The sequence below is a fragment of the Falco naumanni genome, chromosome 8 (assembly GCF_017639655.2).
Source record: "Falco naumanni isolate bFalNau1 chromosome 8, bFalNau1.pat, whole genome shotgun sequence".
NCBI lineage: Eukaryota > Metazoa > Chordata > Aves > Falconiformes > Falconidae > Falco > Falco naumanni.
In genome coordinates this window covers 30,631,468-30,649,740 of record NC_054061.1, presented here as the reverse complement: position 1 = coordinate 30,649,740, position 18,273 = coordinate 30,631,468, and the positions used below count along the sequence as shown (strand labels likewise).

General features: G+C 35.7%; 1 protein-coding gene across 1 annotated transcript in view; it reads right to left on the bottom strand.

Moving 5' to 3' along the window:
* Positions 1 to 1,048: 1,048 nt before the first annotated feature.
* ACTR3 (actin related protein 3) overlaps positions 1,049 to 18,273 on the bottom strand; it is a 32,691-nt gene continuing 15,466 nt past the window's right edge. The window contains exons 2-12 of the mRNA XM_040603517.1: positions 16,295 to 16,350; positions 11,963 to 12,087; positions 11,317 to 11,427; positions 9,673 to 9,768; positions 8,975 to 9,082; positions 6,720 to 6,863; positions 5,841 to 6,014; positions 4,991 to 5,083; positions 4,418 to 4,543; positions 2,378 to 2,461; positions 1,049 to 1,962 (exon numbers count right to left, since the gene is read on the bottom strand). Coding sequence (XP_040459451.1) covers positions 1,867 to 1,962; positions 2,378 to 2,461; positions 4,418 to 4,543; positions 4,991 to 5,083; positions 5,841 to 6,014; positions 6,720 to 6,863; positions 8,975 to 9,082; positions 9,673 to 9,768; positions 11,317 to 11,427; positions 11,963 to 12,087; positions 16,295 to 16,350 — 1,213 coding nt within the window. The 3' untranslated portion in view covers positions 1,049 to 1,866. The remainder of the gene's footprint in view (positions 1,963 to 2,377; positions 2,462 to 4,417; positions 4,544 to 4,990; positions 5,084 to 5,840; positions 6,015 to 6,719; positions 6,864 to 8,974; positions 9,083 to 9,672; positions 9,769 to 11,316; positions 11,428 to 11,962; positions 12,088 to 16,294; positions 16,351 to 18,273) is intronic.

Below are 18,273 nucleotides of genomic sequence, written 5' to 3'. Positions count from 1 at the left end.
AAGACTTTTTGAGTTTTTTCAAGTGAATTTCTAAGGTTCTAGTTTCTAGAGGGGAAAAAACTTGTCTTATCTTCAGGTCATTGCAATGCATCAAGAAATCCAGCCGCTAGGGTATGACACAATTGCAAACTAGAGGATCGTTGGAAAAGCACAGCTTACGTTAGCTTCTTCATTTTACACATATTTGCCTACTGATCTTTCTTACATATGAATCAGTGAGCAGTTCTGACTCAAAAAAGTCACTATTTGAAAAACTCTAAAAAAACCTTTTTTTCACTGATAGGGAGATGTCGATAATAATAGTTTTGTAATACCATTATTTAACATTTTCTTGTTTGTACCAAAGTTCTATTCAATTCCAGCATGTGAAGTTTTATAATGCCTGCTGTAAAAATAGTTTCCCATATTTATCTTTGTTTTGGAATCTCATCTATCATGCTTTGAAGCAACTAGAAGCTCTGACACTTGGTAAGTTTCTCTGGAAAAAAAAAACAACTCTGCAGCACCTTTATACAACTCAGAAGAAACAAAGAGATCTCCCTCTTGTGGTCTTCTGTGTAAACAACCTTAACTACATTCGTGAGTTCAGAAGTGTCTAAAGAAGAGGTTTCTTTCATCAAATATTAACAGAAATTTTAAGTCATTCCATTCAATATATGAAGCGTTCTTCCTAGAAAGAATGAGAAAGAGATTGTTTTCACTTTATTTTTATCTACATGGTATTTTCTCTCAGAAAAACCACAGAGATTTAAAATGCAGTGCTGTCTCTTGTATGCCACGACTCAAAAGAAAGTGGTGGGAAAAAAGTTACAGAACAAAGTAGATTAACAAACCTAACAATGGAGGAGATGTTAGGTTTATATAGGTAAGTGCTATCTAGATGAACATATAAACTGCAGTTCTAAAACGCTCACACTTCAGTTTACACAATGCACATAATGATCTCTACCTTACAGATCAATCTTACTCTTCAAAAGCCACAGCGGATATGTAGGAACCCATGCTCACAACTTCCCATGTAATAAGATTAACAAGTCTGACACAAACATAAAAAGAAATTTTGTGCCTTTATTGGAATGGTGTTAGGCTTTAAATACACCAATTTTGATAACCTGATTATTTGGTTTAATTAGAAATGACACTACAGAACTGCAATACTGGTCCAACAGTCTTGTCTTTACTTTTTTTTTTTCTTTTTTTAAGCAAGAGATAGTATGAAAATGCACCAAGTAATCAGAAAGCACTAGCAGGCATCAGTTAATCCAAGATACTAGCTTCTTAGTTCCAAAAGCACTCGCGCTGCATGGAACCCAGGATTTAGACTGGTCATGATTTGCAAGAACTAGTTGCATGACTCATGACTTTTTTTGTTTTTTAAATTTGCTTTCAAGTTGGTCACTGGTAATTTTTTTTTCCTCAAATAATACAGCTTCTTTAATTCATATTTTTCCTCAAAGTATAAAAAAGTATGAAATATAAACAAGCTCCTGCATTGCACCCATGAAAGGGTACAATGGAAGCATTAGAGAGCTGACTATCTACACACCATCAAATCCCGTCAAATCTTGGATAATTCATTAATATACAAAATATCAGGGCACAGAAAGAACTAAAATCCACTTATTTGTTTTGTTACGCACAGGTTCAAATAATCAATCTAAAGAAAAAATGTGATCATTTTGGCTTTCCACTACATCCGCATGTTGAGACACTTATTAAAATAATCCTGCTTAATTGTGTTTGGTCTTTTACTTATTGTCAAGTCATGTTTGTTATCTTAATACCAGCCATCAGACAAACAAGTTATCAGAAAGACTCTTCTTCCTCCTCCCCACCTCCCTATCCCTGACCCCTCTGAGGTCAGCTTTAAGACATGACTCCAAACACAGGGTTGTGACGACAGATGCTAGGACCAATCTCTTCATAATCTTTTTTGGTATGGCATACTTGGTAGAATTCAGGCTGTAAAGGGAAGGGGGGGGGGGGGAAAAAAAGATTAGTCAATGGTACGTACACCTTATTTGAACAACAGCAACATATATGTAGCAAATGGAAAAAGAAAACCAAATACTTGAAGGTCCTGAAATTACTATTACATCACGCATGGCTGAACACCAATGCAAACAATGTATTTCACCACAGAACTAAAATGCACTATTTAACAACCCACACAAAGCTGTAATTCAGCAGTCATTTGCTCTTTTAAATCTTTAAAGTCTAATGCAAAAACTTCAAAAGGGGATGGGGAGGGCGTATTTCCTACCTGAGACCTATCACAAATCCCCCAACCACAGTTAATATGAAGTGAAGGAGAGATGAGAACTCCAAAAGCATCGCCAGAATGACTAAAGCATGCTCAGCTTTATAGCTAACTTACCGTGGAAGCCAGCATTGATCCTCCAAACCAAACAGCGTATCTTTGCATATGGTGTGTAATGACTTGTACATCAATGGGCTTAGGCTATAAAAGGGGGGGAAAAATCCAAAAGGAATACATTAAAAATCACTTTTGCTGGTAAAAATTAGGTCTTTAAGAAGAGTGTATACTCCAAGCTTACTTTTCACAAATTATTTTCTTAAAAGCTGGGTATGTAAATTTGCAATTACAGCATCAGATTTTCTCCTGTACAATCCAGACTAAGAAATAGCTCTTGCTTATAAATTGCCGGTTACCTACTTTATCAGACATTAAGAGATACTTGCATTCACACCAATTTTCTCCCAAGAGCTCCGCTACAGTGTTCCTCTCCAGTTATCCACATTCTATTTTCTGCTGAATTTCTTGAGGGACTATTTATGCAGTTGTAAGAACAAACACATACTACTTAAGCCCTTTAAAAAACACACACTTTAGAAAGCTAGGTTTCATGTCATTATTTTAACAAAGCATCTGTGGCAGATTGAAAGTTTATCTAGGACCAATACAGTCACAGTCATGCTTTTTAAAACTACCTTTGTTCCAGTTAGCCCATTTCCCTCCATATCCACACAAACCTTCATTCCTTACTTGTGCTTATCAAAAATGTCAGCGTACATAACAGTTTCAAAAAAAGAGCAATTTGTTTATTCCAATAGAACCTGCTGAAAACTGAACAATTTGAAATAATTTGTAATATCATTTGCAAAATTCAAGCCAGTGATTACTTGCAATGCCTAGTACTCTGAAGGAGGAAGAATTGCAGCAGATTTCCTTATTCATATCCTGCTTCCTTAGTAAGTGATGGAAGTCTAGTAAGGAGAACTGAGAATAAACTAGGTTACTTGAATCAGAGAACCACATACAGCTGAAATTTCAGAGTTGTGTACACAGCATATTATGAAGCTCTACACGGGGTTTTTTTTAAGGATTGTTTGAGCTCATCTAGCTAGATAACTACTAAAAAATAAATGAGGAAAATCACTTCAATCTTGCCTAAAAAGGAAAAAACCCACAAAGTAATTTTTGTCTCTGATGGTATCTTTTATGTATGCAGACTCAACATAAAAAATCCAGAAGTTCGATCAGAGGTCAAAAGTGGAAAGAACATAAATTAAGCATCATGCAGCTTAGTGAAGTACAGTCACTTCATAGGATTATAGGGTAATATAGGTGGGAAAGGACCCCAGCATGTCTCTAATTCAGCCTCCTGCTCAAAGCAGGAAGTCAGCTATGAGGTCGGGGGAACTTTTATCCACCCAAATCTCAAAAACGTTCAGGAATGGAGACCGCACAACGTCTCCATGCAGCCTGTTCCAATGCCCAATCATCCTCAAAATGAAAAAGTTTTTCCTTTCCATTCATCCAAGCTGAATGTCTTTTGTCTCAATTTTTATCTGCTGTCTCTCACATGCCCACCCCTTGAGTACTGTCAAGGGCCTAGTCCCACTTTCTCAACCTTCCCACATATACTGAGGGGCTGCTATTAGGACTCCCAAAGCCTTCTCTTCTCTCAGCAAGCCAGTTCCCTCAGCCTTTCCTCATAAGACAAGTGCTCCAGTCCTATGACTACCCAAGGTGGCTCAACAATGAGCTTGCTCCATCTCTTTTATTATCTTTCGAGTTCAAAAGACTGAGGATGATGATTTGCACAAGAGCAGCTGGGGAATGGCCAGCTGCTTTTACATAACAGACACAAGTCCCATCCTTCCATTAGATGCAACTGATTTAGCTGAATAGTAAGGGACAGGCAGCACAAGTGCATACCTGGGGAAACAGCACTCTAGCTTCCTACAATGAAGGGATTATATAAATATTTTCCAATACCAGTCTACAATCCTCTGCAACATACGAATTTCTGAAAAGCTTCTATAAGAACTCTACATGAAAATAAAGACATTTCAACAAACAAAATCATCATAGCAATACGTTATTTTCACATTTTCCAGGTTACAAGGGACAGAAAGATGCTTGTTAAACGCATTAGCTTCAAGAACTAACCTTCAGTCTGCCACCACTAAGTTCTTCGCTAAGTTTCAGTCTGGCGTCAACAGTCCTTTTCAAGTCTCGCTGTAAACGACGACCAAAGTCCCTGAACATGGTTGAGCCTCCAGAGAGGACAATATTCTGTTTTGAGTAACAAAAATTATTAACCACGTCTGAAAATAGTGAAATATTAAATGTAGTTTTAAAAAATACAGTTAGCAGGTAGGCTTTTACTTTAAGTTTTAAATTATCTAACACTTAAGCATGACAGAACATGAATTCACAAAGACCATGTGACATTAAAATTGGCTGTGCTTTAAAATCCATTTGTATCTTTGTACATTTCCTTCACTCAGATTTATGTTTCCCTTATTTATTTTTGTTTTACATAGGAGTTTGAGTAATGAAACATCATATTCTGAAAAAGTGTAAGCGAACAACATAAACCAATCTACACAATGGACTCACTTCTGGAAAAATGATTTTGTTGTTAGTTGTTGTTTTTTTAAATAGTTTCAAATACATATTTCAGTATGAAGTACAATCCTTCTAAGACAAGTATTAAAAAAATTTATTATAGCTACTGACCTTATACAGAGGACGTCTAACATCAATAGGACAATTCTGAATAACTTCATCTACTACTTCTGAGATTGGTTGCGTAAAGTCTGGATTAGCAAACTACAATCAAGAAAAAAATCAACATAAGTCAACATGTAGGATCACATATTGCAAAGGAAAGGGAAGAAAGAAAATGGGGAGATGCATCCTATTATACTAGAGATGTCATGAAAACTAACATAATAGTTGTTAGCTGTTTTTACTGCCATTTATAAAAGGTGTGAAAGACTAATAAACCTAAAGTATCTATTTTGCCAGCTGTTCTCTTAGATAGTTTTTGTTAACTGTTAACAGGTCAAAGAATACCTGCCCTTCCAAGATGCTGAGCACTACAGCAAACCAGTGTAACACGACAAAGCCTGCAACAGCAGAATGTAGAGGGAGTGGGGGCAGGGGGGAAGGCTTTATTCCCTTTTATTTTTTCCCAACAGTAGAAGACAGAGGATATAAAGGCAAAATGGCAGCTTATTTAGAAAGTTGACTTTTCAAGAGACAGCTAAGAGAACAGGGTACAACATGGTGAGACCTGGAAATTCTTTTAAGAATTGCAAGAAGATGATCTGGGTCAGTAATTCATTTGCTTAAAAAAATTCAAATATAGTACTTTTGTTTAGGTATCAACCTGTATTTGTACAAAGATCACTAGCAGTCAAGAATCAAAACTACGCTGACTTACTACAATAGTTGGTACCTGTTTAGAAATAAGGATAAAGGAAGTTGGGATAACTACTCCTTTACAAGTTTGCAAATACTATTTACATGCTACCATCTAAAACGCACCTATGCCAGAAAGTGTAGGCAATTCAAACCCACTTACCTCAGGATGGAAGAAGATCTCTGGCCCCAGGAATCTCTCATAGCCAACATCAATAGTAAATTCTTTCTTTGAGATAGCATTAATTCCAGTATACTGTTTAATCCACTTTGTACCATCTGTGTCATACTTGTTAAATTCTTTTACTAAGTCAGGGCAAACATAACTAAAGCGTTCCTGAAAATTGAATATGTACAGTTAGAAGTATCTTAAGTATAGCAGAGAAGATGGTACGAACTTTAACAAAAAGTGTAGTAATTTAAACTTTTAAGAATAAGAGTTTTAAATTGGCAGATACAGAATAGGGCTCAAAAACGGCTGAACTGACATTTACTGTATACAGTTAGATAATGGCTCTGCTACTACAAATCATTCTTGTGCAGCACTGAAAGCAGCATATCTTGCTGAGCTAAATTACTTCTCTTCTATTTTTCCTCTAAACTTCTAAGATGGAGAGAAATGAGTTCTAAAGTATATTGAAGAATTGCCATAGAAACAAGGTTTAAGAGTACTTTAAGCTGAATGCCTTTCAGAATAGCTTCGTACTACAAAAAAGAACATACCAACATTCAGAAAGAATAAAAGCATAATTACAGCTCTTTATATTACACATCCCACCAAGAACATTTCCTACTGAATATTACAATAATAATAACAGTAATAATAAGGGAGAGAAATTCTAGGCCAAAATGAGTACAACCCAACGGTGTACCTTAAGTTTAAGACATTTCATCTTATTATACTATTTAGACATTTTTATATAATTTAGAAACACAGCGCCTTTACTTGGAAGAGCAATGATTTTAAGAGATTGTTATCTTTTAAAAATAGATATCAAGCTCTGACCTACCGTAACATTAACATCTGCAATGTTCACATTACCTTCACTGCTTTAGCTGTTTCCAAGGATTGTTCAGGAGGAATTCCTACTTCTCGCTCCCTCAGCAACTGCTGAATGAAGTATGTTATATCTCGCCCAGCAATTGGAATGTGTTTGATACAGCTGCCAATCACGTATCCTTCAGCCTGTAAATAAAATTAATTGGGAGAAAGACACTGACAAGAACTTCTTTCACCAAAGCCTAGGAAGGGAGAGAAAAAGACATGGAGTCTAAACTCCTATTTGCTACCTATGATTATGAGACTGAAGTCCTTTAAAGACTGGTTCATTTAATTACCAGAAACCCAATTCTTCAGTAGCCTTATTTCACCTGTTAAAAGTGTTTCACTTTGCATTGGTTTATAACTCTTACAAGGTTAGGAGGAACAGAGAGGTCACTAGTACATAAGGCAGACAAATAGCTATACTCACTATTCCTTGGCCTTTATTTTCTCTTCAAAATGAGGTTACTCTTACCAAAAAGGTCAAGGAACCTTGTATCGTGAAATATTATTTTAGAATAAATGATGTGGCTCTGCAGTCACAGCCACTGATGTAAGACGTTAACAATCCACATGAACCAAAATTAATTTTCTGAAAGCAGGGAGAAAATGCATCATTTCAGCACATTAATTGAGAGTGCTTAGAACATCAGACTCGCCCACACTCATCCATCAGTCTACCCTTCTAAATCACACTTGTCCTGGGAGCCAGTATTAGGGCATTAAAAATATCTGGTCTAAATGCAGAAACCAAAAATGTTCAAGACTGTCCTTCAACCCCACCAGACCTGCTACATCCGAAAAGATAAATCAAAATATTGCACTAATATGAAATCCTCAAAGTTTCTTATATGGGCCTTATGTTCATACAAAATGTTCTTTCTAACACAGAAAATAATAAAGTCATAAAAAACGTACCACTATTCTTAGCTTCACTACAGAGATAACTGTTTGTTATTTCTTTTTTATTACAAAAGCAGAACACTATTGCTGTCAATTTGTTCAACTTCTTTAAAAATTCCAGAAATCAAGCAAATGTCATTCTGGAAAAGAGCATAATGCTTCAAGCAATATAGAATACCTCTACTTTTATTTCAGGTAAAAAAACCAAACCTGCAAATTGGGCAATGTTCAACTGTTTTAATGACAATTTGAACTACTAAGTACAATTAAAATAAGTTTACCTATAGAAGGTTTGAAATGTCAATTGTTTCCTTCATCTTATTAAAAATATGCCATCTTGGATGAACGGACTGAATAAAGATTTAGCCACTGTATTCCACCAAGATTAGTAAGAAATCGCTACATCACAGCATATGTTTGACCACCACCAATGCTACTATTTGGTATAACAACTCAATTTTAAAAACTGAGGTTACTGTGGCATGATAAAGCTTTGTATAGATTTTAAACTTAAAAATTACAACCTAACATCATTTTGAAAAGAAAAATGCATCTGGTGTGTAGATATTCATTTAACTTCCCAAGGGAAGACAGCCAGAGAGGTATCTATTTCAAGTGGCTGGTAATAATAATACTATGAAGTATTCCAATTACAGAATTTCAAATATGTAGCTTTGTGAAAGGAAATACACACCTACAGCAAAATCAGTAATTTGACAGTTAAGAAACTGCAGCTGTAAATGTTAATTATTTAATAAAACATCGTATGATCATATTTTTAGCAAGCAACTTGATACATCAGAAGAGATATTCAACATTAATTAACCTCAGGGTTAATTTTTTTCCAGGTCAGGTCAGAACATTTTTCTTGTATCACTGATGCACAATTGCATATTACTAAACGTTGGTCAACAGGTGGAGAAAAACTGTAAACATACTACATCTGCCCTCAAATATTCTTTATTATTTATTTTATATATGAACTGAACAAAAAAACTCCCAATTTTTTGGACTATTGTGAAGAGCATACTCACTTTCACCAGCAAAATAAACTGGAAATATGCTAAAGCAATACAGTTTCATTGATCACTTAGTGTGGCCTTGACAAGCCACCTTTTAAGGTAAGTCACTGAAAGGCAATATGCCCTGACAAATTCAGGGTGCACAGAAGTTGTTTGAGAGTTACTGCACTACAAAATAAACAGAAACCCATACCCACAACCCTGGAAATTATCTGACATCTCTGAAGATTCCTAGCTATAGTTCAGCCTGTGTAGGTGTAAATTTCAGAAAAGTTACAGGACAAGCTGTTCCCCAGTGAAATTGTTTCTGTATTTTTGATGTATACTTACCACAGGAATAACATGAGTGACACCATCACCACTGTCTATAACTGTGCCAGTCAGTGTTCGTTCTCCTACTTGTCTTGACGTCCAAGATGCAGCTAAGGCAAGGACAGCCTTGTAAAAAAAAAAAATATGCGAAAACCAAATCTTAATAGCAGCACTGCACTGCAGATCCCACCTTCCATTGCCTCTCCCAACAACACCCAGAATGACACCCTCATGATAATTTACAGCATGAGAGCTGATTTAGTAATATTTATATAGGTGTACACAACAGCTTATGAAAAGGAGAGTCCATAAATGTAGTTTTTGACTCCCGCCCAACACTTGTTTAGCCATGATCAAACATCTTTTTTGCTACTTCATATTGAGAGGGATGCAATTCTTGGCCTAATACCCTTACTATGATGTGGTGTGTTGGTTTGTTTTGGTTTTTTTTCTTTTCAGTTTGTTTTTTTATTATTTATGATGCAACAACTATTATATTCTACTCCTTAGAGGCTGCCTTCTATAGGGGTAACAGAGGAACAGTCCCTACCTAACAGGCCACAGAATCAATGTGTATCAAAAACACACAGTGGTGAAACTGCTAACGAGAAGCACCTAAAAGTACTCCAAGCACCACTCATACAGTTCTTATAGTGAAATTAATTTTAGTTCAAGGAGAAATACTGTAGCTCTAACTTTCAACAGAACTGCCTTACCTGAACAGCAATATATAGCCCTGGAACATTGAAAGACTCGAACATGATTTCAGCAGTATATTCTCTATTTTCGGGAGTATTTAATGGAGGCTCAGTCTGCGAGACAAAAAAACCCCAAGTTTTACTTACATTAAAATCAAACACTTGACTTCTAAACAAAACAAAAAATACCATTAAATCCTAAGTTTTGAAAGGTGAGTCATTCAACAAGAATAGCGTATAAAAATAGTTATGTGCAAAGGGTGCTTTTAAAGGCAAATGGTGCAATTAAGAAAATCTAGAAACGCCTCTGATAATAGTAGAACTTATGCAGACTGCATTGCAAAAACGTGATTGAGTGAAAACAAATGCAATAAAAATGTTATAGTAATTACCGCTTAAGAATTTACATCCAAGGCCCCTTTTGTGGGTTGGTTAGCTGCTTAAAACTTTTGATTACACTTGAAAGAACCAAGGAGTATCAATGTAAACATGTCAAAGGATGCAGTTTAGCACATTTTAAAAAATGACAATTATTTTAAAATTTTCTCAGTGATTCATTAAAGAAAAAAACCTGGTTTTCCTCAGAAGGCAATCAACTATAAAACAAATTGATATGATCAGCTGTAGAAACGTACTCAACAGAGAAGATAACAACAACATACAATACACTATGATAGTATGCTATCATTTTCATTAAAATAACAAATATACTTAATATTAAGTCTCTCCTCTGAAACAGCATTTTAGATAGTGCTACAGAGTATTTGAGAAAAAATTATCACTCTTCCATTGTGTCAACTACGTAATAGAAGGGTAAAAAGGAGGAGCCAGACTCTTCACAAAGGTGACTGACAAAGGGCTATAGAGACCAAGTGAAACATGGGAAATCCTAAGGAAGTATTAGGAAGGGAAAAAAGGTAACATGAGGGTGGTCAAATCGTGGAAAAGAGACCCAGAGCTGTTATGGCACCTTAACCCTTGGAGATATTCACAGCCTGGCTGCACACAGCCTTGAGCAACTGGACCTAATTAGACCTGCCTCAAGAAAACGGTTACATTAGATGTTCTTTAACAAGTATGGCCAACACCTCTAATTCCAAACTTGTTATATAAATGTCACACTAAAACAAATTGCTTATTTCAACATTTAAAATAAATACTAAGGAATAGCAGATGCTTGACAACAACACTGATATTAATTCAGATCTAATCTGCCCAAATATGACAATCAATCCTTTCAATTTCACAGAAAATGAAAGACAAAATTCACTGTCTAGACACATTATCCAGGTGGCAGCACTGCAAAAGAACAAAATAATTGCAATTATGGAGAGTCAAAATACACACATACCTTTTCACCTCAAAAATGTAAAGCAGATCATTGAACTCAGTGGATAAATAATAGAAAAAAAGTGGTGAAGATGACACAATTTGCAGGAAAATGAGAAGAGAATAGAAAGAAGTTTGCAGCCCAGACACTGACATCTTTAGAAAGTTAAAGAACTTGGATGGGATAAGCCAGGTCAGGAAAGTTCCGGGTAATTTATATTTACTTTAGTTTTCAAGCTAAGCATATTCACATTCAAGAATTATTACATAAATCAGCACAAACATTCTTACTAGTCATATGCAATTTCTTAAGTAGGACATAATTTTACCTACCAAAAGAAAATAATGATCCTCGGGTTCTGCCCTTAGATACTTAAAGATTACTTGCTCCATAAACCTCTCCATCAAGTCCCAGTCTTCAACTATACCATGGCGGATGGGCCACTGTTGCAGAGGAGTATCAAAATATAATTGGAACCAAAAGAAAAAAAAAAAAAAAGATTTGTGTTTTCAAATTATCTACGTATGCAAGAAAACTTGCATTAGGTTTTCCTTGTTCTGATCTGACACCTATTCAAAATTCAGATTCCAACCTTAAATAGCAGAGACAATACATTGCACTTTTCTCAGTACAACAGAATGGTTGTAATAAACCAGTTTCCCCAATCCCAGTATCCTGACTGATGTTGCTGATAGAAGATGCCATGGAATATGAAAGAATGTGGTATTTCTGCTTAACACTCTCCCAGCCTCCCTTCACTTCAAAAGGAATATATATATTTTCACCTACCATTTTCCAAATTCCCACAGGCTCCTGAAGGTCAACAAAACTAACAACAAACCTTATTTTCCATTAAAACAGAGTTAACAAGAAAACAAGATTAACGTTAATTCAAAAGCATTCTTAAGTAGCTGTTTACTGTATAGCTGATGCTTTCTAAAGAGACTGGAAAATTGTTTTAAATGTTTCTCTTAATACCTTGGTTGCATAAGTTGGTTTTTCTATTGCTTCATCCCCGATAAAGAAGTCTAAATCATCAACACCTTTCAAAACCCTCCTCTGTGCTTGATCGACCACTTTTGCCGATTCTTTGATAGCAATACCTTTAACAGAACACAAACAATATTGTAGATTATATATTCCACACTGAAAAAGGAAAACATTCAAAAACAGGAACACATTGTATTATTCATTCTTTGTTTCAGGCATAAGCACAGAAAAGCTAAATAAAACACAGATATTTTGAATTCCAACTGTAGGTAAACATCATTCGGATTTATAAAGCAACACAACACAGACCTAAATATAGATGTAATTGTTAAGACATTCAACATGCAATCAGGGAGATAAAATGTAGAAAGAATAAAAAGATAGGGCCTACAGATTTAAGTTTATTCAACAAGTACGCTAATTTTCTGCACACTCAGCTGCTAATAATAATAATAATAAAATAAGAATGTAGTTGTAGAAGTTGTATAAAGAGCAAGAAAGAAATCTTGTTGCCATTATATAAATGGATGTTTTACTTCACTTGCACCAGTTTGATTTCTTGGCTTGTGAAACTGATATGGTACACAAAAGGGACTGAAGAGCAATTAAAGAAGCAAAAAACATGTACAAAAGGCAGGAAGGAAGGAGTAGGAGAAAAGGTAAGGCATACAGAAAAAGCAAACAGATACAAAAGGAGTGTTTTTTAAAGGACAGAAGTTCTTGTGGCCACATGATGCACCTTTAGATTCTTTAAAACTGATTTTCACAAAGTCTACATTTAATTTCTCCCTTTAAAACCTACTCCTATCTATCATTAAGAATAGGATGAGGAATATCATTTAAGAAAGACTATAAATCTCCCCTTCACTTTAAGAAATAACTAGCAAAAATTAAGAGCTTGTATCTTGGCAATTTATTCCTTCCAAGATAATTACTCATCATAAATAAAGCCAAAAGTTTTATCAGAAAAAAACTGGCTAAGGCTAAACACAAGACCCTGGAAAGGTGGACCGGCAATTAGTTTTCACAGGAACACAGATGTTCCTTTCCCTCATCTTTTGCATCAGCCCCCTGGCTATCAGGACTGCTGTCCCGGCAATACCGGCTGGTTGGGTTTTTTTTTTCTTCAGGTCTTACTAATTGCCTTTAAACGCAATCTTTTACTCAAATAAGTAAATTCATATCTATAAGCAGCATTAACATCAGCCTCAATTATTCAAAGATCACGATCTAAAAGCTGTCAAAGGCAGATTTATTTTTCTAATTCTCACCCTCAGGAAGAAGTTCCATTTGCTCACAACTAAGATTAAAAAAAAAAAAGCTACAAAACCAGCTGCTGCAGCCCCAAGCCCATCGGACACAGGGCAGCAGAGTCAGAGGAACTGGAAATCAATAACACACTAGGGCAAAGCACTGTTAGTTCACTGATGCTCCCCATCCTTCTCCTTTCTCTTCCCATAAAGGACAACAAAAGCAGAGCTGTGTGGCCAGAGAAACTAAAAAGTTAAACGTTATGAAAGACTGAACAGGATAAAACAGAAGGCATTATTTTGGGCTCCTCAGGAAGAAAACTGAATCATCCTGCAACTTCTGTAGCAGCTTACAGGATAGCAGAGAGGAAGTCGAATAGCATGGAGGGGTCGATAAGAAGCAGAAGCTCAAATCGCGGGGAAGGAGATGTCGCAAGACCAGCATTTGCTGCAAGTGACAAGAAGAACCTTGCCAAGTATTTTTCAAGTCATCATTACAGAGCACACACATCTGGGGAAATTTTTTCTGTCCAGATGCACATTATCTTCAAGAATTTTCAAGTAAAATACCATCGCTTGCCACAGGATTATAGAAACTTTCACGTCAAAGCGGTTTCACACTGTTACGAGCCTAAAACAAGATGCACACTCTCAATATTTTGCTGGCCTTGGGACTAACCTGTTCAGTCATGGGTTTGAAAATCAGAAATGAGAAAGAAACAACCTGAATCAAGAATTATATCCTGAAAATACCAACAGGGAAATAAATATTACTGAAACCAGAGCTAAGCTACCGCAGTGTCTAAAGATGGGCAGCACTCCAGCGGTATCTCACAGCATTTGCCTTTGGTTTGCTTGGCACAAGAATTAAGAGCCTTAAGAAAAAAAGAGGACATACTTGCATCAAATCCATTTTTGTGCTTAACCACGACTCAGGCTATCTTTTTCTTTTTTAAAAAAAAGGCCACCTAGTAAAGTAAAGAAAGGGCCACCTAACATGTAAACCAAGATAAATACTGCATAATGGAAAGAAGTTGACTCCTATTTTAACATATAGCAGGAAAAAAGGATTAAATGAATAAAAATCAAGCAAAATTAACAATCCGCTGAGATCTAAAAGGCAGCCTGGGAAGAAAGCGGTGACCCCAAGTCTCTTAAAAATACCTGGCCCGATATATTCTCATTTACTTCATTTTTCAAGCAAGTATTTATCATCTCTACAGAAGCATATTCAGAATTAAATCAAGAACACACATAAGGAGATAAAAATTTGTTAAGAACAGGAGTGAATAAGATAAGCAGCAAATAAAGGCAGAAGGAATGCTGCTCAAACCTGTTTGACAGCAAATGTTTTTTACACAATCAAATTGATAAAATACAACCACCATCGCTGGAAGTCAAAGGAGAAACCAAACCATTTTTCCACTGAAGACAGTCTTAAGGAATATAAAGCCACCAAAGTGCATTGAAAAGATCCACAGGTTTTTGTAACATTTTACTTTGAAACTAGGTACTGCTATACTCTGTTTTCATTTCTCTTAATGTGGATAACACCAGTGCTATTTTATTTCGAGGCAGATAATAAATGTAAACTCATGCAGTTAGTGCAATTACCTAACTTGGATTACAGTACAGATGAGAAAAATACCTGTTTCATTAAGAGAATTGCAGTCAAGGACCATTTCAGCTCTCAGAGCATCTAGAGTGCCTTTTTTTTTTTTTTTTTTTTAAACAAAAAAATACACCACACTATCAAAAAGCTGTGAAAGTCTCATTTCTCTGCTTTCTCTTGTACTTTAACAAGCATCCCTGTTATATAAATTTCTCTGCTTAATGGTCTGACAGGTCATTTCATTCCCAGATTTTGCTTAAAGTGTCATGATTATCTCTTCTCTTTTTTTTGGAACAGGAAAGTGATTTTACAATTAAATAAACCAAATCTGAAGATTCAGAAAAAGTATGTAAGCTCCATTTATCTGAAATTAAATAAAATAACCATTTATCCACTTTTAAAGACTGCTATAAAGTTTAAAGAGCGATACAAGGTTTCCTGCAATGGTTTGGTAACTTTTAAAATCTAATGTTAAGACTAGTTTTTGTGTCAAACACAAGACTGCAGAGTAAATTTTATATGCCACTGAGACAAACAAAACGAAGTTCATTTGGAAAACCAAATTAAGAACTACGTATTAGAAGACAATATAGAAGAGACAAAGAATTCTCTCACTTGTATGGAAACAGGAGAACGCATTAAGTGAATTAACCTCAGCTTTCCAGGAAGATTGCTTTTTGAAGCATATTTTCTAGAAAATTAGCAGAGAACTTGAACTACCAAGTTCTAGTTTACAGTAACTATGCTTAAGTAGCATTAGTTCTACCTCTTTTCCTGTTCCATTTACAAGGAAAACTGGGTGTACTAATTATGCCTTTTTACCAGGATGTAATAAGTGATTACTTTGGCACAGATAAAAACAATGACAAATAGGAGGTCAAAAGGTGAAACATTTCTAAAGGAAGCCAATCGAGTTCCACTCTCCAGAGCAGAGCCCTATCACTTCAAGTGGGAGAAAGTTCAGAAAACAGGGAGCACATAAATAAGCAATTTTACATGGGGAAAAACAGAAGTGACATGTTTTTCTGTTCTCTTTGCAAAACATAGTGAATTATCATAACCACAGTAATACTGAAAAATATCTCGCATGTGTAACATTTTAAACCCTAAAGATATTAAACTATTCAATTTCTAAATTTTTTTTGAGTTATAATCAACTGAAGTTTTACCCATTAAATCACTAATAGGGGAAAAACTTTATAAAAAGTAAATGTAGCCATGGTACTGTATTTTAATATGATTTCAATTTCCAACAAATTAACTTCACATCAAGTATTAGCATAGTATTTTAACGAATGTATCTTTCTAAACTAAGCATCCATAACAAACCTGAACAGAGCCATACTATCACTGTGTCATCTCTCAGAGGTCTTGTTTGTTGTTTTTTTTTTACATAGCATGTTATAGAAACTCTTAAGTGTAACTTCAGCATTCATACACAAGTAACAAAATACTTACATGAAGGAATAATGAACTGGGGCTCAGTATTACCAGCATATCCAAGCTTTGTATACCTATTAAGGCAAAAAAGGTTAGGTTATAACATCTAATAGCACAAAACCCAAAGACATCTCCCTTTTTAATGAACGAACTGACATCAAACAATTAAGAGAATTATTAATAAAATCAGATGTATTGTTAGAAGTCTGATGTTAAGACAACTGAAACAAATTAGTTGTTAATGGTTAATTCAAGATATAAGTATTTTTGTATGTTCTGCTAATGCTTCGTTAAGCTCCTATAAATCCTTTGTCCAAAAGAGTAACTTCTAAAGTAACGCCGAAGTAGATGAGCTGACTGGAAGTTCACCATGAGGAATGAGCTCAGCAAAAACTAGGGGAATGTTAATCCTGGCAGGGGGAGATTGTGACCACCGACTCAAGAAATGCTCCACACCCAGAGACTAAGCATACTAACATAATTATTTGACAAATGAGAAACTGAGTACAAAGTAATGAAGGAATTGGGTAACGTCACGAATGAAGGCTGATGTCTTTGTATGCTGCACTATCAATAGTGCACAGTTTTGACAACTGGGGAGTTAAGCATTTGTGGGTTACCACCTAGCTCCCTACTTTGTGCAAACTAAAACAGAGGAATAGAAATACCTCAACTCTGTGTGTGAACTGGCACAGCACACTCAGTGACAAACCCACCTACAATACCTCTTCCCATATCAAAAAGACCCTCTGACTTCCCATTTAAAAAAAACAAAAACACACAAAAAAAAAAACCAACCAAGGAACTTCTTTTTTAAAAAAGATAAAACAATGCTCCCTACCACAATTCAAGCATCATTGCATTCTCCAGTAAAATTTTACTACAGTAGAAGTTAGAAAAGTACGTAATTCAATTTATCAATGCTTAGGAGTATAATTTAGAGTCAGAGTAGTTCTTCCTGCTCAGCAATTAGCATTTCTATAGAAGTATTTTCATATAGTAAGAGTTAGCGGTAGAAGTGGCTCTATAACCGAAAAAACAACTCCCTTGTTTGTAAAGGAAAACAACTCCCTTGCCCATGGACTGCCAGCTGGGCATGCGGCAGGGCCAGCCATCATCACAAGTATTTCACAAGATGTACTATCATCGGCGGCAAGTACTGACTGCTGATAATGACAGTGGTAGCAAAAGAAATTCCATTTAACAAATTGAAAACAGTCTTGAAAATGTGTTTAATAAGACCAAGGAAAGCAAGAGGCAAAACACTAAACACCTTTACTCACCCACCCAATTTCCAGAACATGATATGGATATACATTGTTTTCATTGTCACAATCTAAGAAAACTGAAGAAATTACCAACGTATTCATGAAAAGTAACCACAAAACTCACAGTACCAAAACTATTCAGCTGCTAGTAATGTTGTTACAAAAGACTTAACAGCTGGATAGGCAAATTCTAAAACACACAGACCAAAATGCACACTGCAGTCAAGAGTTACAGCCTACGTGCGAATTTTTAACACACACAGAGACATGACAAAGTTCTCATTTTCTTTATATAGTCAGACGGCTGCACTAACTAAATTAGCACCACCAGCAAAAGCATGAAACACTGTAGTAGCACCTCTACAAATTTCAGCACTCTGACATAAACCTGGAAGATCTTAGGCTGCATAAGGCAGTATTAACTTTTAACAATCTATAAATCTATGTCAATAACACAGCAAAACGCCTGGCAACAAATACAGTACGGGGTTGGTTTTTACAGGCTAGAAGAGGAGTGCTGCCGCAGTAGGTTTTGCTGTGATGCTACTGATGCAGCGGTTTGCAGCTTGCTCACGTGCCTGCTAATGCCTACACAATTTCTATCACTGACATTAATTGTGCACATTAGCGCTGGGCCAAGAGAAACCTAACCTCAAAAGGAAGGTATATTGCTCTTTAAATAACAATGTGATTAGCACAGGACCTCATCTAACACCAAAAATGCTTTGC